Source organism: Arachis ipaensis, chromosome B09, assembly GCF_000816755.2.
Source record: "Arachis ipaensis cultivar K30076 chromosome B09, Araip1.1, whole genome shotgun sequence".
Taxonomy (NCBI): Eukaryota; Viridiplantae; Streptophyta; class Magnoliopsida; order Fabales; family Fabaceae; genus Arachis; species Arachis ipaensis.
The window spans coordinates 137,053,555-137,073,125 of record NC_029793.2 but is presented as its reverse complement, the minus strand read 5'-3'; the positions used below and the strand labels follow the sequence as shown (position 1 = coordinate 137,073,125).

The window sequence follows — 19,571 nt, the reverse complement described above, 5'->3', positions numbered from 1 at the left end:
AAAATTAAGTTATCCAATTATCTTTAATTTCTAAATTTATAATTAAATTACAAAATCAACCTCAAATTTATTGAATAATGGGCAAACTCATCTGAGCTTTCTACTGATTTCAAATTTAATTTTTTGAGATGAAAATAAATTGTTTAGTGAAAAACACTTGCAATCCTTATTTTATTTGTTGTCCTTGCTCTTTCTATAAATGTCAAATATGCAATTTTAATTCCATTGTTGTCCTTTATCAATTATAATGATTGTACCATAATTTGATTCCAAAAATTTCTTTCCAACAATCAAATCAGATATGATTCTTTCCTCCTTTGCCTCTAATAGCAATTCACGTATTATGCTAATGCTAATCCACTTTTTCTTTTTCATATATTTGCTTGATCTGATCTGCTATGCTTTCTATGTAGACTCCAAATAAATATAGTAACATCATTTAATTTGTTTGAAATTTCATGAAAGAAACGAATTTGCTGGCGTGTTTTTCTTTTTAACCAAATTTTTTTATACTTTTAAGGGTTTGTTCACGAGTTTTGAAACAGAAATTTGTGGCACATGAATTCAATTTATTAAAATCAATGTTCTGAAAACCGGTTCGAACCGGCCGGTCGAACCGGTCGAACCGTGAACTGGACACTAACACAGTTCGAACAATAAGGAAAACTGTAAAATTTGGAAACCGGAGTAGAACCGGTGAATCGGTCGGTAACCGGTCGGTCGAACCGAACCGTGATCCGGCCGGTTTTTTGAGCTGTGTAGCAAAACGCTGCCGTTTGGAGCTCTGAAACCCTAAATGATGAACGCTGAGTCTGAATCCCTAATCCCTTCGCCCTTCGCACTTTCACTTTCACAGTTCAGCTTCACCATTCTCATCAAGGTTCAGAGAGAAGTAGAGAACGCCATCACGATCTCACTGGCTCAGACGGCCACACGGGTTCGCCGTCGCGCAGTCAGCTCCTTCGACCAGTCACCTCCGTCGAGCAATCACTTCCTTCGACCAGTCACCACTCATCGTTGCTGTCTGTCTCCCACTTCCTTCGGTTGAAGCGTTGAAGCCTGAAGCCTCAAGGTGCCTTCGAGCTCTGAGAGAAAGCCTTTGAGTTCCAGGTAATTTTTATTTTAGTTATGAACTTATAATTGTTTGATTCAATCACTGAATAACTGTTGTATGATGAACTCTGAGTCTCTGATACTGTGAACTCTGTTCATTGAGTAGCTCTTTGATTTTGTGACATGATGAACTCTGAATTCTGAAACTGTGAACTCTGATTTTGTGACATGATTCTGTGAACTCTGATTTTGTGAAATCTGATTTTGTGACATGATTTTGTGAACAAAGAATTTTTTGAACTCTGATGTTGTGACATGATTTTGTGAACTCTGATTTTGTGAAATCTGATTTTGTGAACTCCGATTTTGTGACATGATTTTGTGAACTCTGATTTTGTCAACTCTGATTTTGAGACATGATGAACTGCTAAAGTTTGAATTTTGGATGTTGTTTGTTCATTTGTTGTGAACTTGAGAGTTGAGATTATTGGGTTGGATTGCTGGTAATGTTTAGGTATGGATGAAAGTATCAACCAAGAACTACCTAGGAATAATAATGCTGAAAATAATTCTGCTTCGAATGAACGTTCTCTTCCTCCCGCGAGTAACGAAAGTCAGTCACAAACTTCTAGTGTTCGGGGAAAAACTGATCCTGCTTGGAGATATGTTGCTTTACAAAATATAAATGGAAAATCGCATTACCAATGCTTATTTTGTCTGAGTTCTTTTGGGGGCGGAGGAATTAATAGAATGAAAAAGCATTTGGCGAAGATAGGTGGAGACATTAAGAAGTGTTCTAAAGTCCCGTATGATGTAGAAAAACAAATGGAAGGTTTATTGAAAGAGATTCAGAAAAGTAAAACTAGTAAAAGGAAAGTAAGTTTCAACGAAGAGGGTACCGATGAGTGTAAGGATGCAATTGATGAAGCAATAGCGCAAGAAGAACAACAAACTCCGAGTCAGTTACCAACTAAGGAGGTTATTGGAGGCGATCCAAAAAAGAAAGCAAAAACCATTATTCCTCCTATGTTTGCACCAAGAACAACTCCGGGAAGTCAACCAAGTCTGAAAAGCGTGTTTCAAAACAAAGAGGCGCTTCATGAAGTTGATAAGCGAGTGGCTAGATGGCTTTTGGATTGTAGGATTCCTTTCAATGCGGTTATGTCACCTTTTTTTCAAGATATGTTGGATGGTGTAGCTGGCTTTGGGCCTGGTTATAAAGGTCCTTCTTACGACTCTTTGAGGGTTAATTTATTAGCCGATCTCAAAAGGGAGTGTCAAATGGTTGTTGATAGTTATAGGTCTACTTGGAAAGAAACTAGATGTACTCTCATGGCTGATGGTTGGACAGATCAAAGGCAAAGAACGTTGATTAATTTTTTGGTTTATTGTTCGAAAGGATTGTGCTTTGTGAAATCTGTAGATGCCTCAAGTATGGTTAAAAATGCTTCTAGCTTGTGTGACTTGTTTTCAGAGGTGATTGAATGGATTGGACCTGATAATGTTGTTCATGTAGTGACCGATAATGCTGCGAATTATGTTGCTGCTGGTAGGCTTATTAATAAGAAATTTGAAAATATTCACTGGTCACCTTGTGCTGCTCATTGCTTGAATCTTATTCTAAAAGATATAAGCAGCATGCCACATATTTCTAGCCTTGCAACACGTGCTTCGAAGATTACCGTGTTTGTATATAATCATACGGTGTTCTTGTCCTGGCTAAGACAAAAAGAGGATTGGAGGGAGATTGTTCGTCCAGGTGCAACTCGTTTTGCCACTGTCTTCCTCACATTGATGAGTATCTTTGAGCGCAAATCGGAATTACAACAATTGGTTGTTGATACACACTTTACCGGACACAAATTAGGAAGGAGTGCTAATGGGAGAGCTGTGAGTGCAATTATCCTAGACAATAAATTTTGGGATGATTGTTTTACTGTATGCCAAATTGTGAGTCCGTTGATTAAATTGCTGAGGTTGGTAGATGCCGATGATAAACCATCATTGGGAATTGTTTATGAAGGTATGCTGAGGTCAGAAAATGGAATCAAAGAAATGTTCAAGCATAGGAAGAGTGCATATCAACCTTACACAGAGATTATCAACTCAAGATGGGACAAACATTTGAAAAAAAATCTTCACGCAGCAGCCTATTTCTTGAATCCTGATTGCTTTTTTTCTGAAAATTATAGAGAATCACCTGATGTCATGCGAGCTTTACTTGATCTTGTTACATTGCATTGCAAGGTTAATAATTTAGATTCAGTTGAGGCAATGAAAGAAATACACATATATAGAGATCGAAAGGAAAGGTTCTAAAGTCCCGTATGATGTAGAAAAACAAATGGAAGGTTTATTGAAAGAGATTCAGAAAAGTAAAACTAGTAAAAGGAAAGTAAGTTTCAACGAAGAGGGTACCGATGAGTGTAAGGATGCAATTGATGAAGCAATAGCGCAAGAAGAACAACAAACTCCGAGTCAGTTACCAACTAAGGAGGTTATTGGAGGCGATCCAAAAAAGAAAGCAAAAACCATTATTCCTCCTATGTTTGCACCAAGAACAACTCCGGGAAGTCAACCAAGTCTGAAAAGCGTGTTTCAAAACAAAGAGGCGCTTCATGAAGTTGATAAGCGAGTGGCTAGATGGCTTTTGGATTGTAGGATTCCTTTCAATGCGGTTATGTCACCCTTTTTTCAAGATATGTTGGATGGTGTAGCTGGTTTTGGGCCTGATTATAAAGGTCCTTCTTATGACTCTGTGAGGGTTAACTTATTAGCCGATCTCAAAAGGGAGTGTCAAATGGTTGTTGATAGTTATAGGTCTACTTGGAAAGAAACTAGATGTACTCTCATGGCTGATGGTTGGACAGATCAAAGGCAAAGAACGTTGATTAATTTTTTGGTTTATTGTTCGAAAGGATTGTGCTTTGTGAAATCTGTAGATGCCTCAAGTATGGTTAAAAATGCTTCAAGCTTGTGTGACTTGTTTTCAGAGGTGATTGAATGGATTGGACCTGATAATATTGTTCATGTAGTGACCGATAATGCTGCGAATTATATTGCTGCTGGTAGGCTTATTAATAAGAAATTTGAAAATATTCACCAGTCACCTTGTGCTGCTCATTGCTTGAATCTTATTCTAAAAGATATAAGCAGCATGCCACATATTTCTAGCCTTGCAACACGTGCTTCGAAGATTACCGTGTTTGTATATAATCATACGGTGTTCTTGTCCTGGCTAAGACAAAGAACTGATTGGAGGGAGATTGTTCGTCCAGGTGCAACTCGTTTTGCCACTGTCTTCCTCACATTGATGAGTATCTTTGAGCGCAAATCGGAATTACAACAATTGGTTGTTGATACACACTTTACTGGATACAAATTAGGAAGCCCAATGTTTAAATTGGCTTTGAAATCCTTTCAGGAAGAGTAATGGAATCCGTTGGAAGCATTTGAGGATTTGTTATTCTTTGCTTCATGGATTCGGACAAAGCATGAGTAACACTCATGGAATTGGGCTTGGTTGCTATAATCAATTAAGTTTCTTGACCCATTGATAACATTTGCTTTCTTGATAAAATTTGGAACATGCATAAAGCTAATGGAAAGCATGTAACACACTTGGGCTTAGAGCAATAAAAATCATTTTGGCCCAAGTAACATAAAAATTAAATCAGCCATATTCAACATATATTTTTAAAACCAAAGGCTGAGAGTAGTTGGGCTTGCTCCAGAAATTTGTTTTCGGCCCAAACTGAACCTGCATTGCAAAAATTAATTTAATCAATTTAAATTTAATATCAATAATTTTTGCAACTGGTTTTATTAATAATGTTTGATCATCACTTAATTGGAGGTAGAGTTTTCCAAACTCATCAGGAAGGAGTGCTAATGGTAGAGCTGTGAGTGCAATTATCCTAGACAATAAATTTTGGGATGATTGTTTTACTGCATGCCAAATTGTGAGTCCGTTGATTAAATTGCTGAGGTTGGTAGATGCCGATGATAAACCATCATTGGGAATTGTTTATGAAGGTATGCTGAGGTCAGAAAATGGAATCAAAGAAATGTTCAAGCATAGGAAGACTGCATATCAACCTTACACAGAGATTATCAACTCAAAATGGGACAAACATTTGAAAAAAAATCTTCACGCAGCAGCCTATTTCTTGAATCCTGATTGCTTTTTTTCTGAAAATTATAGAGAATCACCTGATGTCATGCGAGCTTTACTTAATCTTGTTACATTGCATTGCAAGGTTAATAATTTAGATTCAGTTGAGGCAATGAAAGAAATACACTTATATAGAGATCGAAAGGAAAGATTTGATAGGCCTGAAGCTGTTCCAGCTGCAAAAAAATTTCAACCTGGTAATAATATCTGTTTGATAATAAGCTTTAGTTATTTACTTATTTTATGTTTTGGTTTCCTTAATTTGATAACTAATACTTGAGATATGGGATTGTAATTTATAGATGAATGGTGGAGGTTGTTTGGTAGTTCTGCTCCATGTTTACAAAAAATGGCAGTTCGCATTCTTAGCCAAGCATCTGCTTCTTCAGGGTGTGAAAGGAATTGGAGTCTTTTTGATCAAATTCATACAACAAGAAGGAATAGATTGGAGCATGATAGGCTAAGTGATATTATGTATGTTACATATAATTTGCGTCTTAAATCCAGGTAATATATATTTCATCCTTTCATTTCATATCATTAGATTTTGTATAGTTAATATACTAGGCTTATCATATATTGTATTTAATTTGTTAGGAAGGAAAGAAAAAAAAAGAAAGCAAAAGTTGCAATATGATCCAATCGATATTGAAACTATTGATAAGGTTGATTTTTGGGTGACGGAAGAGGTTGTTGAAAAAGAGCCTAATCTTCCAAGTAATATTGAAGACTTGCTTGGTGAGTATTATAGTTTATTGATCAGACAATAAATTACAATAGCTTTGATCTTTAATTTATTGATAATGTGTTATATTTTCTTAGATGAGATTGATGCTAATTTAGATCAAGGTGGTGGTGGTGGTAGTACTAGTACATTTTATGCTGCACCACTTGCTTTTTCTGGTCCAAGTAGTGAAAATGAAGGTGATGAAATCAATGACGCAAATCTGCAGCAAGTTATGGAGGATTTTGATGATTGATGACAAACTTTGATCATTTTGATGCTGCTATGTTATGTTTGATTGGTTGTTTTGTTTGTTGACTTTTGATTTTTGAATTTGTATTCGAATGAGATTATAACATTTTGGTTTATGTAGTACTTTTAATTTGAATGATATTTTAAAATTTAGATTAGACTATACTTATATCTTCATGTGCTTATTTATATTTTATTTATTATTTTATTATAAAACAGTGCACTAACGCTTCTTACAATTTGTTTTGCATTAGGTTTTGGCTGCTGGCCGTCAACTTGCAAAGAGTCTGGAGTTGCAATCTCTAAATGATTTAGGTTTTTCTAAAAGATATGTGAGATGTTTGCAGGTACACTACTTAAATCTGGCCATGGATTCTTTACTCCCACATTTTTGTAGGAGTATCATTAACCTTCATAAAAATAATTACAAAATATATTCCGTTTTTTTTTTTTAAAAGTTACTAATTACATTTTGATCCCTCCAATTATTGGTTTTTTAACTTTGTTCCCTTTCCTTTTTTGGGTACGAGAAATTGAGAGAGATTAGAGTTCTTGGAGAGCATCAACGAGATTGAAGCAATTTTCTTCCGAAATAGAGTGCAGATTGGAAAACCCTAACTCTGCCCTCCTATTTCTTTTTTATTTCAGATATAAAGGCATTCAGAGAAGAGAAGCAGCTAGGGTTTTCATCCAAATTCAATCCCTACCATTCTCATCCTCTTCCTCTGCTGCAAGTTTCGTATGCTTTCGCCGCCGCCGCCGCCGCGCCCTGCTTCCGCCACCGCGCCCTGCTTCTGCCGCCACGCGCTGCTTCTTTTCATTCTCACATTAGAAGCATTCAGAGAAGAAAAGGTCCGCTAGGATTTTCATACAATTTCAATTTCTGCATTTCTCTCTTCCTCTTCCTCTGCTGCACATCTCACTAGCATATTCTCGCCACTGCAATACGCCGCAACCTGCGACTACCGCCGCGCTACCTACTGCCGACACGCAACCTACCGCCGCCGCGCAAGACGCCGCCGTCGCACAAGACGCCACCGCCGCGCAAGATGCTGCCCCCGCCGCGCAAGACGGCTGACAGACATTCTCAAGGATGACAACAATTCTAACTCTGTATGTTCTCCAGTTTTTTGGCTGCATAGCAAATGCTTTGCTGATAATCTATTTCCCTGTCTGCTTACTTTTGCAGCCTTCCCCAATTAAATCTTGGTGGTTAATTTGCTATTATCGTTGTGATTTTATTGGTGTTGTGGTTTGATGCTTGATGTGCTTTCTCTGCTTTTTGGCGTTCGATTAGGAATTCGTGCGATCTTTTCATGGGAACCTGTGCAATGATGATGCCTTGAAAGTCATCAAGTTGGGGATTCCTGGTTGATTTTGTTGAAGCCATTATGGAGGTAGTTCCATCCAACTTGATCACATCTCAGGGTAAAGACTGCAATTTTGTAACTTTTAATTTGATTCCATATTCCAGTCAGCTTATTATACTGTCTAAAGTCTTAGATATTTCTTTATGCCTATGCAGATCTTGCATTTTTTTATATTAAAAGCAAAGTTTTTGAAAGAAGTTAGTTGATATTTAAAAACATTGCAACTTTTTCATGTGAGCTTGTTAGAAAATACTACGTGATTTCACATAATTTTGTGCCCAACAGACTCAAGGTTACCATGTGAAATTCTTAGTGTTTGTTTGGCTTTTGTTCTTGTTTTCTGTTTCTGCTTTCAGTTTTTAGGACTCTAGGAAGAAGTGGTAAAACATGAAACAAAAATAGAAAATACCATCTTGATAAATAGTGTATAGTTTATGCTGAGTGAGTGGTGAAAATATTGCTTGACAAATGGTTTTTATCCCAAATGAAAAGCTACTTGTTCATCATGCATGATCTTGTTAACTAAAATAAATATTGCTAATTGTGTTCTCTCCGTTCTCCTACTTATAACTACAGGATAAGCCAGCTTTCATATTCTGTGTCGAAGACAGAGCACTCTTCTGTAAGGATTGTGACGAACTAATTCATTTAGCTGGCAGCCTTTCTGCGAACCACCAGCGGTTTCTCGCTACTGGAATCCGGGTGGCTTTGGGTACTAATGACTGCTCCAAAAGTGATGAGAAAAGCCACTTGGAACCATCTATTCCAGCTGCGCAACAAGTTCCAAGGAAAGTTCCTTCTCAGCAATCGCCTAGCTTCACTCCCCCTAGCTTTTGAGCAGTTGATCAACTATTGGATTTACCAGAGTTTGGATCACCAGAGAAAGTAAGGCAGCTTTATTTTGAAATTCTAGTTGCATAGAAGAGATAGGATGATAAGAGTGATTTTGCTATATATATTAGGACATAACATTTCTTTTCATGTCCTCATAAGTTTACCTCATTTAACTTTTCATCTAGGACAATACCATGCAGTAGCCAATCATCATAATTCATGTTAACTCAACAAAAAAAAACGTTCTTTTAAAAGTCTTCAGTGATTGAAAATTTTTAAATTTGAGAATTGTACCTAAACAGTGAAGTATAAATGTTTACTTCATCTGTAGTACTAACATGCATTGTCTTCATTCCAATTTGGTTTTTATGTTTTAAAATAAGATCGTCTTTGAAATCTAAAGTTTGAACCATATACCTGCACAACATCTATCTAGCTGACGGCAATGGTAAGGAAAAACAAAGTCGAATAGCCACTTAATTTTGACATTCCTACAATGCTATTATTTCATGATATCAATGTTTTTATTTTTGGTAATTTACTGTTATTCTTTTTTTATATATGTTCAGAAACAAGCAGACGAATTTGGAGAGTTGGAATGGCTAGCAGATGTTGGTATCTTTGGTGAACAGTTTCCTCTGGAAACATTAGCTGCAGTTGAAGTTCCTCAGCTTCCTATGTCACACACTAGCACTCTTGCACCATACACTTTTAAAGCCACTAATAAATCTTACATGTCTAGCAAAAAGCCTAGGATCGAAGTCGTAGGTGAAATAGATGATGAGCATTTCACTGTGCCTGATCTAGGCTAAGATAAATAAACCACAACAATGGTCAGTAGTAGTGTTTTCATTAATGTGCAGTGTTAGATTTAATGACGAGTTGTATGTTCATAACGGTCATACTTCTCCGAGGAAAATAAGAGGAGTTGGGTTATATGTAAGGGATGACGAGCGGATTCACTCTTATGGTAGAGGAGAATAAGTTGGCTTGGTGTATAGGAAAAAGTTGAGTACAGAGAACATTTCTCTAGTAAGAACAGAAGTATGTGTTCTCATGCTTTGTGGACTATTGGATTTTGATGAAATGCTATAATTTTAGTGTCTTAAAGTTCATAGTAGCATAGAATTGAATTAAATTTTTTCCTGTTCATTATGATCATTGTCCATACTGTAGAGGTTCTTACCCCCGTACAATACCTATTATGGTGGTTGGTTTGGTTCTGTATGTGTGCATTTGGATTTGGTGCTGTTTATATATTTCTGATAGATATAATTACAGTGCATATGATTCAAATTCAGCTTAGACAGGTATGATTGTGGTAGCATTAGGAATCGACTCACTTAAAAAATTACTTGAATTATTGAAATTTAGATAATAATGATTCGTTCACTAATCATGCTCATTATTCGGTTATATAGTTCTTCTTTTCTGATGACCTAATTATAAAATTAAAAGTAATGTAAGAATTCTATTGGTTACCTAACATAACCCTTAATCAAATTGGAGCGGCTTACTTCAAAAAAGCTAACTTTATTAGTATCAAGTTAATTTACTATAATAGTTATTATAGATTTATTGAAAATTTATCGCTATTGCCTATTTATCATAAGAAAAATTTCCAACTACTACAAATTAAAGTACAAACCCTGCAACAACATATTTCTGTAGGAAATAAAAAAATAAATATAAAATGCCTCTTTTTGTCGGTCAAATTGAGCTAATGGTAACTTTGAAAGTGATGAAACGCTATATGCTGAACTCCATTAGATCAACCAACTTTACTAACAAAACTAGGCAAGAAATAACAAAACTAGTGTTGGCCATCCTACTCCTACATTTGAATATTTGTGTTCATAAATTATAATCAGTTTACACAAGTTACAATAACCAAACAAGAAACAAAAATGATTTATTCAAATTAAAACAGGAAGGTGAACTAACAAGACCAAGAGTCTCTAGTTAGTTCTCCAAACTTTTGAGTTGAATAATTGAAATCACATATTCTAGCTAGCTCTATATAAGAACAAGCACCATATTTTGGCTTCTCATCCAATCTCAAAGCAAATCAATTTACCATATATTCTCTTCTCTTCTCTCATTTCATCAGCCATGGCATCATCAGCAAGAAGATCTTTGATGGCAGCATTGCTTGTTGCTGTGATCACCGTGTCAAGCATGAGCATGAGCCTAGCAGCTCACAATCTTTTGCAAACAAGTGTTCCAAATTTGCCTGGAAACATTCCCAATCTGCCAAAACCAACAGCATTGCCACCATTGCCTACACTTCCAACATTGCCTTCTAAGAGAATAACTAATTTCAATGACTTATTCATATGTGTTAGAATTTAGAGCCGTGACCCACCAAATGATAAGAAAATAACTAATATTATACCAAAAATTGAAGTGTACATTTCAAATGGAAACTATATATCACCATTAATCAGCAACAAAATTGACCAGTCAAGGTTGGAATTTATGGGATTCAAAAGGTGTCATGATAATTCGAGCTTAAATCTATGCTTTCAACCAATAAGAAAGGTACAGTCCATAGATGATAAATCCAACGATTAATTCTTGAGAACAAGACATGAATATCCACCACATACTAATCTCTTTAGCTAAAATGCATTTTAGTACTCTAAACTGCTGATTCATCATTAAGGCCGTCTCTTTAGCTAGTCTAATTTTGGTTAAACTCCAAGTTTTCTAACTTTGGTCCCTAATCTTGATATCCACTATCAGAAGAAGAAAAGCTAAGCAGAACTTCAAACTTTGGTTCATAATAGTAAATAGCAATAGTCTAACATGTAAGAAACATAATATTTGAATAGATCAATTTGACAAAGAACACAACAAATTCACTAACAAATGAAGGATAGCGAATTTTTCTTTTTTCATTTTTATGATGGAATAAAAAAGCAACAGCTTCACATTTCTATGATGCCATAAAAAGGGTACAAACCTCAACCTTTAGTCATAAACACGGACAACAACAACCATCGCAAAAGCTGAATTCCAATAACATTAAATATAACAAAAATAAATTAAAAAAAAAAACACCAATCCCAAATAAAATAAAAATTAGAGAATACCAGAAACTTAAACCATTAACTATATCTTATTACAGCATTTCATTGCTACTGTACAAAGCATTCTCATCATATACCTACAATATCAGCAATATAATATCATTAGTATTAGCTAATAAGCAGCAATTAAAACTGTCATACCTCATTGGTAAAAATACTTACCAATGAGTCATCTTCAATGTTCATGTGATCACCCAAGTCATTATCAAATGTGTCATTTCCACGGCCTTCTAACTATGAAATGCCACGATGAACACGACAAGTTGTTCGATTGTGGTCCTCCATGCCACACTGTCCACATCGATGTTTTCTTTTATTGGACTGTGAAGTCCCCCCTTTTGTCCTACATTTTCTTGGGTCCCTTGGCATGTTATGTCCCAGATTATTGGTTGCAAGCCCAGCTCCAGAAGCATTCGCTTGCATATCATCTCTTACACTATTTACATCATTGACCAATTCTTTTTGTGCAGCATCTTCCTCCTTAAATTGTTTCAACAAATTCATAGCCATTTTCCGTGTAAAGATAAATCTCTCTCAATGATGCGATGCAAAGAGAAGGTGAATTACTTGTAAAGATTGCTATTATCTTGCTTCTTTTTTAATTTTTCTTTACTTAATTTAATTCCATAAAACTACACCCGAATTACTTGTAAAGATTGCAAACCTAAAAGGTAGAGATAGAATAGCAACATGTAATATAAAAGAAGCAGGAGAAAACAAATACAAAATAGTAGTGTCATAAGACAATATTAAACAAATTGAAAAAAGAAATACCAGGCAAATTAACATGATTTAACCAAATATATATATGCTTACAAGTTACAAGAACATAAGAAAAATATCTACTTGTAACATAGGATGGTAGTGAAGTCACAAGATATGGAAGCTGTGATATGTTTAAGAACTAATAACTAGAGCACAAATGAACTAGATATGTCACATATATGGTATACAATAAATTAAGTGCTACTTCATCCTAACCTTTTGATGTTATCAAATAGTGATCTGCTAGAGTGAAGACTCAAAGAATCCAAATGAAGTATGATTGGCCCTGATTCATCACCTTTATCCGGGATACAAATAATGATCAAGCTCCAATGAAGACTGAATACATGAAACATTAGAAGAAAAAGAATCCATAAATGAGAGAATGGACAAGACAGATTAAAATATAACAATAAAAATGACCCTGCTGCCAATATAAAATTGAGCATGAAGTGCATTCATAGGAGCACAAAAAACATAACTATAAAAATTTACAGTTAAATAACCCATTCTTCATTTGTTTTTTCTTACCAGTTTTTCTTCTCCCACTATTTCTTCTAATATGAAAATCTTATAAGGCAGAAGAGACGAAAAATATAACAAAGAAAAACTAACTACAGAGCATATCAGCCCCTTATTTTAGTCGGACAAGCCACAGTTGTAGTTTCAAGTCAATGTAAAATGAGGTGACACTATGGCTCAAGTATTAAATATATTTCTTGACCTTAGAGGGCTTTCCCTATCACAAGAATTGTATTTTCTTCCGATAATAACCTAAAACAATAGAAAGCAAAAAAGAACTTCCTCGCAGTCAAGAATTTAATAACTTACAAAATGAAATTTCACTGCTAAGGAAAAAACTTACTCCTCGTGTACTGGAATCAAAACATAAGCCTTCTGAAATATATTTACACCCTTCCACCACCTTTTGAATTTGACAACGAATGTTGCTCTGTCACTTTGCTATAACATTTAATGGGAAAATGAATTAGAGTACATACTAAAAAATTAACACTCCAAAATGCCTAAGTTGCTAGGTTAAGGCACATGGATGCAATTTGTCTCTTATACAAAAAAGCCTTTAGGCTTGAAATGCAGACAATACCCAAGCCACCTCCCTCATGCTGAAATTTAACTGTTAATTGGCCACAACACAGACACAGAAGTTGATGGCACTTCACGTGCCTCCACAACTTTCTTTTCTTTTCTGTTCATAAAAGTTTGAGTTGATCTACATCTACTACACTAGATTAGATAGTGCTGCTCTATTTAGTATTTACCATAGAGGTAGTGACATACATATACAAATAAAATTATTTTCAATGAAAATACTGAATAGATTTCTAAGTTTTTATTGCAAGCATAATTAAATTTCTTGACTATTGAGAAAAAAAATGATGATTAACTAACCTCCAAGTATTGAGGCAGCGTCTTGCGCAGAGGCGGCAGGTTGCGCGGCGGGGGCAGGTTGCACGGCGGCGGTATGTTGCACGGCGACGGGTGCAGGTTGCGGCAGCGAGGATATGCTTGGTTTGAGGTGTAGTTATATACTAAGAAGGTCAGATCCGAATGCGTGCCTTCACCTCATCGAAGGTTTAGAAATCTTGGACAAAAGCAAGTTCGGAGAGAAAGACTTTCAGGCCTAGTTGCCATCATTCGGCATTAACCAGATGATGGGAAGAAAAATGAAAAGAGCGCTATCGCCAATATGGTTGTAATGTTCCAAATCTATCAGGCTTACTAGAAACTATTGGAATAGATATTGAGATTTGCAGTAGGGGAAGAGGAAGAGAGAAAGACAGGGATTGAAAATCCTAGCAGAAATTGATAAAGAGATGAAAATTCTAGCAGACCTCTCTTCTCTGAATGGCTTTGAATCTGAAAGTGAAAGGAAAAGAAAAAAAAAGTTAAAAACCAATAATTTGAGAGATCAAAATCTAATTAGTAAATTTAAAAAAAAAGGAATATATTTTGTAATTATTTTCATGAAGATTAATGATACTCCTACAAAAATGTAGGAGCAAGGAATCCATGGCCATAGACATATATTGAGAAATATACCATTATATATATATATATATATCATTCACCAATCAACTTTAAAAAATACTTCTATTGTCATACAATTTTGAAAAACTATATATATAATTATATAAAACTTGGTCGCAAACTATGATAACCAAGTGAATGGTGATTATAGGTGGCTATTGATAACTTCAAGTTGACTGACAAATATGGGAGTGATGCCTGACAGTTAGAACTTAAAACACTAATTAAAATGTTAAGTTATATCTTAATCGTGTTTATGACTAATCCAAATGTTCAAGATATGGTGGGATAATCATAAGGTTTTGAAGGGTGGCAAACATTGCGAATATTAAGTGAATCAACTACATTGCATGAAGTTTAAGTTGTCTATTACAGTTGGAAACCTTAACCAAAGTTGCAATATGTTACAGGTGAAGGAGAAATGAATATGTGGTGATTTTTGGGGAGAGAGGAGGTTAACAAAGATTGAGAAAGACAGTCCAAAACAGGTTCATTCACTCAGAGGTGGAACCCTAGTTCTTTCTCGAGACTTTACCAGGCCAATCACTCACTATATTTTTCATTTCGATATCCATTTTAACTTTATATTCATTTATTTATTCCTATATTTTTATAGACTTGGAGCTCTGAAATTGTCCTTTTGAAGACTGTATAATATTATCCCAGCAAACTTATTGTTCATATCCGACCTCTTTAAAGAAGTTGGACACGATGAAAGGGGTAGTTTCCCAAGAAAATGGATAGTTTATTCTTATTTAAGAAAGTAATTGTCTTTTTAAATTTCTCCAACTATCTCTATCTTCTCTAAAAGATAAGTCTTAACAAATTTCCAAAATAAAGAGAATGATTATCCTTTAATAAAGATAGAACTACTCTAACAATGGTTATCTACTCTCCTATAAATACACCACACCCATAAAGTATATACACGTTCTACTCTACTAAAAACCGGCTTAAAATCTTTGCTAACTTAAACATCGGAGGCTCTAGCAGGTACCACCCACCTCCTCACGAGAAACTCAGGCAGACGACCTCGACATCAACAAGTTGAACGCTAAATGCATCAGACGTTGCCATACAAAGGAATTCGAACCTCACATTCGGGCTCAAATCAACGTTTTAAGTAACTTTCGAAACACTTATATTATTCAAGAACTTCAAACAATTCTTTATTTCTGACAAGAGATGAAATCAAACAAATAAAATAAACACGACCTATATAGAAAATTATAATTTTAAAATAGAAAACACTAGACTGCAATAATTCATGTGCATCTTCCATTTCATAATATATGTTTTTCGGTCATTAATTCTGCATTTTTTTCTTCAACGTTTCTTCTTGCTTTTGGATTTAGCATTATTCTTCTTTTCCTTACTTGATCCTGAATTAATTCTTCTTGCTTCTCGAACTTGAGCTTTAACCCGCTTCTCGCTTACATAGTCAAGTGTTGCATCATAGTATGCGGTTTCAAAGCAAAGTCCCCAAAATCGAAAGTCATCACAAGGTGCATCTGGATCCCTCAAATCTTTTAATTGTTCATCACATCTTGTCTTCAATTTCCCCTCCAACTTAACATTGTAACACTTTCGTAAATCCAGAGATTCAAGATGAGGACAATCATTAAGAATGGCGTTCAAGCCACTATTGTTGAGGAGGTTTCCAAAAAGTTGGAGATGGCGTAAATTGGACATATTTTGTGCAATAGCAAAAGCTGCTTTTTTACCGCCACCATTGTCGTTAAACTTGAATGATTTCAGAAGAGGACAACTTCGGCCAATTGCTTCTAAAGCAATACTAGATACATTGAGACAAAGGGTAATATCAAGTTCCTCCAACAATGGAAGCTTTTCAACCATCTCACATAATCCTTTGTCTGAAATTCGACGGAAGCATTGAACAAGTCGCAGGCGTTGCAATTTATGACATCCCCTGTTAAAAATCATCATACAAACGGGTAGAAAACTAAGTTACTTATTCAGACAACTCAATAACAATACACCATAATCATAATAACCAGCAAGAGAAACAAAACACAACAATAATTCATGTTCCTACTCTCTATTAATAACATTTGAACTTCACTTAGAGAAGTAACACTAAAAATGTTATTTTTTAACAATCATGTTAGGTGTATAACCAAATTAATTATTAAAATAAAATATATATTAAAATACAAAATATACACTAAAAATAAATTAAACTAATTTTAATTATTGATTTTAATATATAAATAACAATTTTTATCTTTTATATATGCATGAATTCTAATTACTATCTTAATAGTCAAGAAACACAAAAGTGGGGTAATAAGATTGACACTGCAACAAGATAAAAGGATGACCCTCATGAGATTAAGACTCGTGAACAATCTTTAATTATATGCCAATAAATGTTAAAAAGTAATTTTATACAAATAAAAATGAAAAATTTTAAACTTACGAGTCAATTATATATTTGAGGAAATCATCGGTAGCAAAGTACTCGATACTTATGTCTACCAACTGGCCACAACTACGATCAATTGCATGGCGGCACATCTTCTCCAATTTATAGTCCACCGAATTACGAATCCCAATATTGCACATGTTGATGGTGCGCCACATGAGCGGATCCATGCAGATGCGCCACCATTTGCGGCACACAAACTGAACGCTGGTTAAGATCTGAAATGTGGTAAGTTTCCCAATGATCATCAAAGTGAGATCGTCCGGAAGATCCAACCAGTTTAATTTCTTCACAGGCCCTGCATTAATGGATCGGTGGTCCATTGTGATTTGGAAAGTTCACAGGTAGGCAAATGAGGAATTAGGGTTTGAGTTAGTTGTGATTTTTTAGGAATAGATTTTGGTGTTGGTGTTGATGTTGCCCCCCACTTATATATCGCGAGATTTGTATTTGCTAATTAATTCGTTTTTCTTTCTCCCGAACCGTTTTACGTGCGCCTCAAGTTCTAACTGATGCCTTCATCCACTCCAAATGTGTTTGATAAATAATAATATTTAGACTGAATACATAAAAAAATAGTTTGAAATCTGAATAAACAAAAATAATGTTTAATTTTTTTCAGTTTATTTTAATTTTGGAAGTAGATTTTTTACTTTGCCAATGAGTTATAATTCAAATGACATGGTTTCTCCATACTCACCTTGAGATCGCAGATTTAAATTTCACTCCTAACTTTGAAAAAAAAAATAAATTTTTACTATTTTTTTTAGAATTAAGAATATCTGTAATTAAGAATCTAATTAGATTTTTAAATGTATAAGTTGAAAAAAAAAATACTATGTTAACTCTAATATTTTTTACACAAAAATAATTCAATTACAAAATTAACAGTGATCGGCATTGGGCGCGTAAGATGTGTCAGTTACTAGGATGTAAGGAGGAGTCTCTACCAGTCCGATATCTTGGCATTTCTTTTGGAGCAAATCCGAGGCTTGTGAAGACTTGGAAACCGGTGATTGATAAGGTGGAAGACAAGTTAAGTCTGTGGAAAGCAAAGACCCTAAACAAAGCGGGTAAGCTGGTTCTTATTAAGTCTGTTCTGAATAGTTTGCCTATCTACTATCTTAGCCTATACAAAATGCTGAAGGCAGTAGCGGAGAAGTTGATCTCACTCCAAAGGTGCTTCTTGTGGAGTAAAGAGAATGGGAGAAATGGGATACCACTAGAAAAATGGGAAGTGGTAATGGCTCCAAAAAAGGCAGGTGGTATGGGAATTGGAGACGCAGTAATTCGGAATACAGCTTTGCTCTTTAAGTGGTGGTGGAGGTTCTCGAAAGAGGATTGTCCCCTGTGGAAGAAAGTCATCTGCGATCCTGTAATAACTTGAATCCGAATGAGATGCTGTGTGGTCAGCCTGTACCTACAAAGGGGATCCTTGAAAGGATATTTGCCAGTTACAAATCAGTGAGCCACATGTGAGAGAAAAAATGATCAGGGGTTTGTATATGGATGTAGGGAATGGCAGAACAGTACGGTTCTGGGAGGATATCTGGTTACCTCACGGTGTTCTTAAAGAGTTGTTTCCAAGGCTTTTTTCGGTCTCAAACCTCAAAGGTTCTGTTATTGGGGATTGTGGGTTTTAGGATGGGTTAGAGTGGATATGGAATTTTCAATGGAGGAGAAAGCTTTTTCAGTGGGAGTTGGCACTAGTAAACTAACTCCATCAGGTTTTATAGTCTGTTCAGCTAACATCTGAGAGGGAGGACAGAGTGGTCTGGAAATTTGATAGATCTGGTATTTATTTGACTAACTCATTTGTGCAGGTGTTGCAGGAAGCGGTTCTCCCGGAGGAAATAACAAGCTATAGCTTTACAAGTGCAATTTGGAAGGGTTTCGTTCTACCAAAGATCGAGTTATTCTCTTGGTTTGTGTTGGTGGGGATGGTGAATACTAAGGACAGACTGTGTAGACTAGGTGTAATTAACCCCAATGATTGTACATGTGTCTTATGTGGTAAGTTTGTGGAGTCTGCTTTTCATTTGTTTGCTGGTTATGAGATTTTCTGGCAGGTGTGGTGTGCTTGGCTATTCACTTTTGGAAGGAAATGGACCATGCCTGGTACATTCAAACAACACTTTGAAAGTTGGACGAATGCTGCAGCAAGAAGAGGTGAGAGGAAGAAGTGAGTGATTGGCTTCTTTGTTGTTATCTGGACAGTTTGGCTAGAACGAAATGATAGAATTTTCAGGAATCAAAGTTTACGTATGGTGGATATTATTAGTAGATCCTTCTTGCTCTCTGATGAGTGGAGTGGTGGTGAACTCTATGGTTATTGATGGCAATGCCGAAAATAACTAGGGATTGTCATGACTAAAGTTGTCAGGTGTTCTTCATTATTTTATATGCTCCACCTTGTTGTGTTGAGCTTTTTCCTTCAAAAAAAAAAACAATAAATATAAACCTTCGTAGAAATGTACCTGTATAATAAAAATATTGTAACCTATGAAATATGTACAATTCGCTAAAGTAGTGGATTCGCATGTCAGACACGACACTCATTAATATTTGTCCGTAATGCGTGAGTGTCTTCTGTGTCAACCATGTCTTAATAAAAACACATTTAGATACTCCTAAACACCGTGACGTATTAGCGTATCTAACATTATTATTAAAATAAATTTAAAAATAGTATATATTATTATTTATTGAAATAAAAAAAATTTTAAATATTTTTTAATAATTAAAAAATTTAAAAATTAATTTATATTTTAATATTAATAAAATATTAAAATATTATAATTATATGTCTACG

General features: G+C 35.2%; 4 protein-coding genes, 1 long non-coding RNA gene and 1 pseudogene across 6 annotated transcripts; 4 read left to right on the top strand and 2 right to left on the bottom strand.

Moving 5' to 3' along the window:
• On the top strand, nucleotides 1,570-3,372 carry LOC107616350. The gene has a single exon (XM_016318316.1). It carries the CDS (start codon nucleotides 1,570-1,572, stop codon nucleotides 3,370-3,372), a length of 1,803 nt encoding a protein of 600 aa, XP_016173802.1.
• LOC110266964 lies at nucleotides 3,398-4,486 on the top strand. The gene has a single exon (XM_021112063.1). It carries the CDS (start codon nucleotides 3,398-3,400, stop codon nucleotides 4,484-4,486), a length of 1,089 nt encoding a protein of 362 aa, XP_020967722.1.
• Nucleotides 5,522-6,254, top strand: LOC107616351. Its single transcript, XM_021110698.1, has 3 exons — nucleotides 5,522-5,734; nucleotides 5,825-5,965; nucleotides 6,050-6,254. The coding sequence occupies exons 1-3, from the start codon at nucleotides 5,704-5,706 to the stop codon at nucleotides 6,205-6,207; spliced, it is 330 nt and encodes a 109-aa protein (XP_020966357.1). The 5' UTR covers nucleotides 5,522-5,703; the 3' UTR covers nucleotides 6,208-6,254.
• On the top strand, nucleotides 7,595-9,632 carry LOC107619587 (annotated as a pseudogene).
• LOC107617096 lies at nucleotides 10,961-12,975 on the bottom strand. 2 transcript variants are annotated; one of them, XR_002353559.1, is made up of 2 exons: nucleotides 12,481-12,975; nucleotides 10,961-12,403 (listed from the first exon to the last, which is right to left on the bottom strand). It is a non-coding gene; the product is annotated as an uncharacterized LOC107617096 (long non-coding RNA). The 2 variants fall into 2 exon arrangements; XR_002353558.1 differs by having other exon boundaries at nucleotides 10,961-12,385; nucleotides 12,481-12,974.
• Nucleotides 15,460-17,123, bottom strand: LOC107616353 (putative F-box/LRR-repeat protein 23). The gene is made up of 2 exons (XM_016318319.2): nucleotides 16,754-17,123; nucleotides 15,460-16,243 (listed from the first exon to the last, which is right to left on the bottom strand). Exons 1-2 carry the CDS (start codon nucleotides 17,080-17,082, stop codon nucleotides 15,640-15,642), a joined length of 933 nt encoding a protein of 310 aa, XP_016173805.1. The 5' UTR covers nucleotides 17,083-17,123; the 3' UTR covers nucleotides 15,460-15,639.

Coding starts and splice junctions, on each gene's coding strand:
- LOC107616350 (XM_016318316.1), top strand. CDS start 1,570: ATGGATGAAAGTATCAACCAAGAACTACCTAGGAATAATAATGCTGAA.
- LOC110266964 (XM_021112063.1), top strand. CDS start 3,398: ATGGAAGGTTTATTGAAAGAGATTCAGAAAAGTAAAACTAGTAAAAGG.
- LOC107616351 (XM_021110698.1), top strand. CDS start 5,704: ATGTTACATATAATTTGCGTCTTAAATCCAG. Junction 5,735..5,824: donor AATTTGCGTCTTAAATCCAG/GTAATATATATT, acceptor TTAATTTGTTAG/GAAGGAAAGAAAAAAAAAGA. Junction 5,966..6,049: donor TAATATTGAAGACTTGCTTG/GTGAGTATTATA, acceptor ATATTTTCTTAG/ATGAGATTGATGCTAATTTA.
- LOC107616353 (XM_016318319.2), bottom strand. CDS start 17,082: ATGGACCACCGATCCATTAATGCAGGGCCTGTGAAGAAATTAAACTGG. Junction 16,244..16,753: donor CTCAAATATATAATTGACTC/GTAAGTTTAAAA, acceptor GATTTTTAACAG/GGGATGTCATAAATTGCAAC.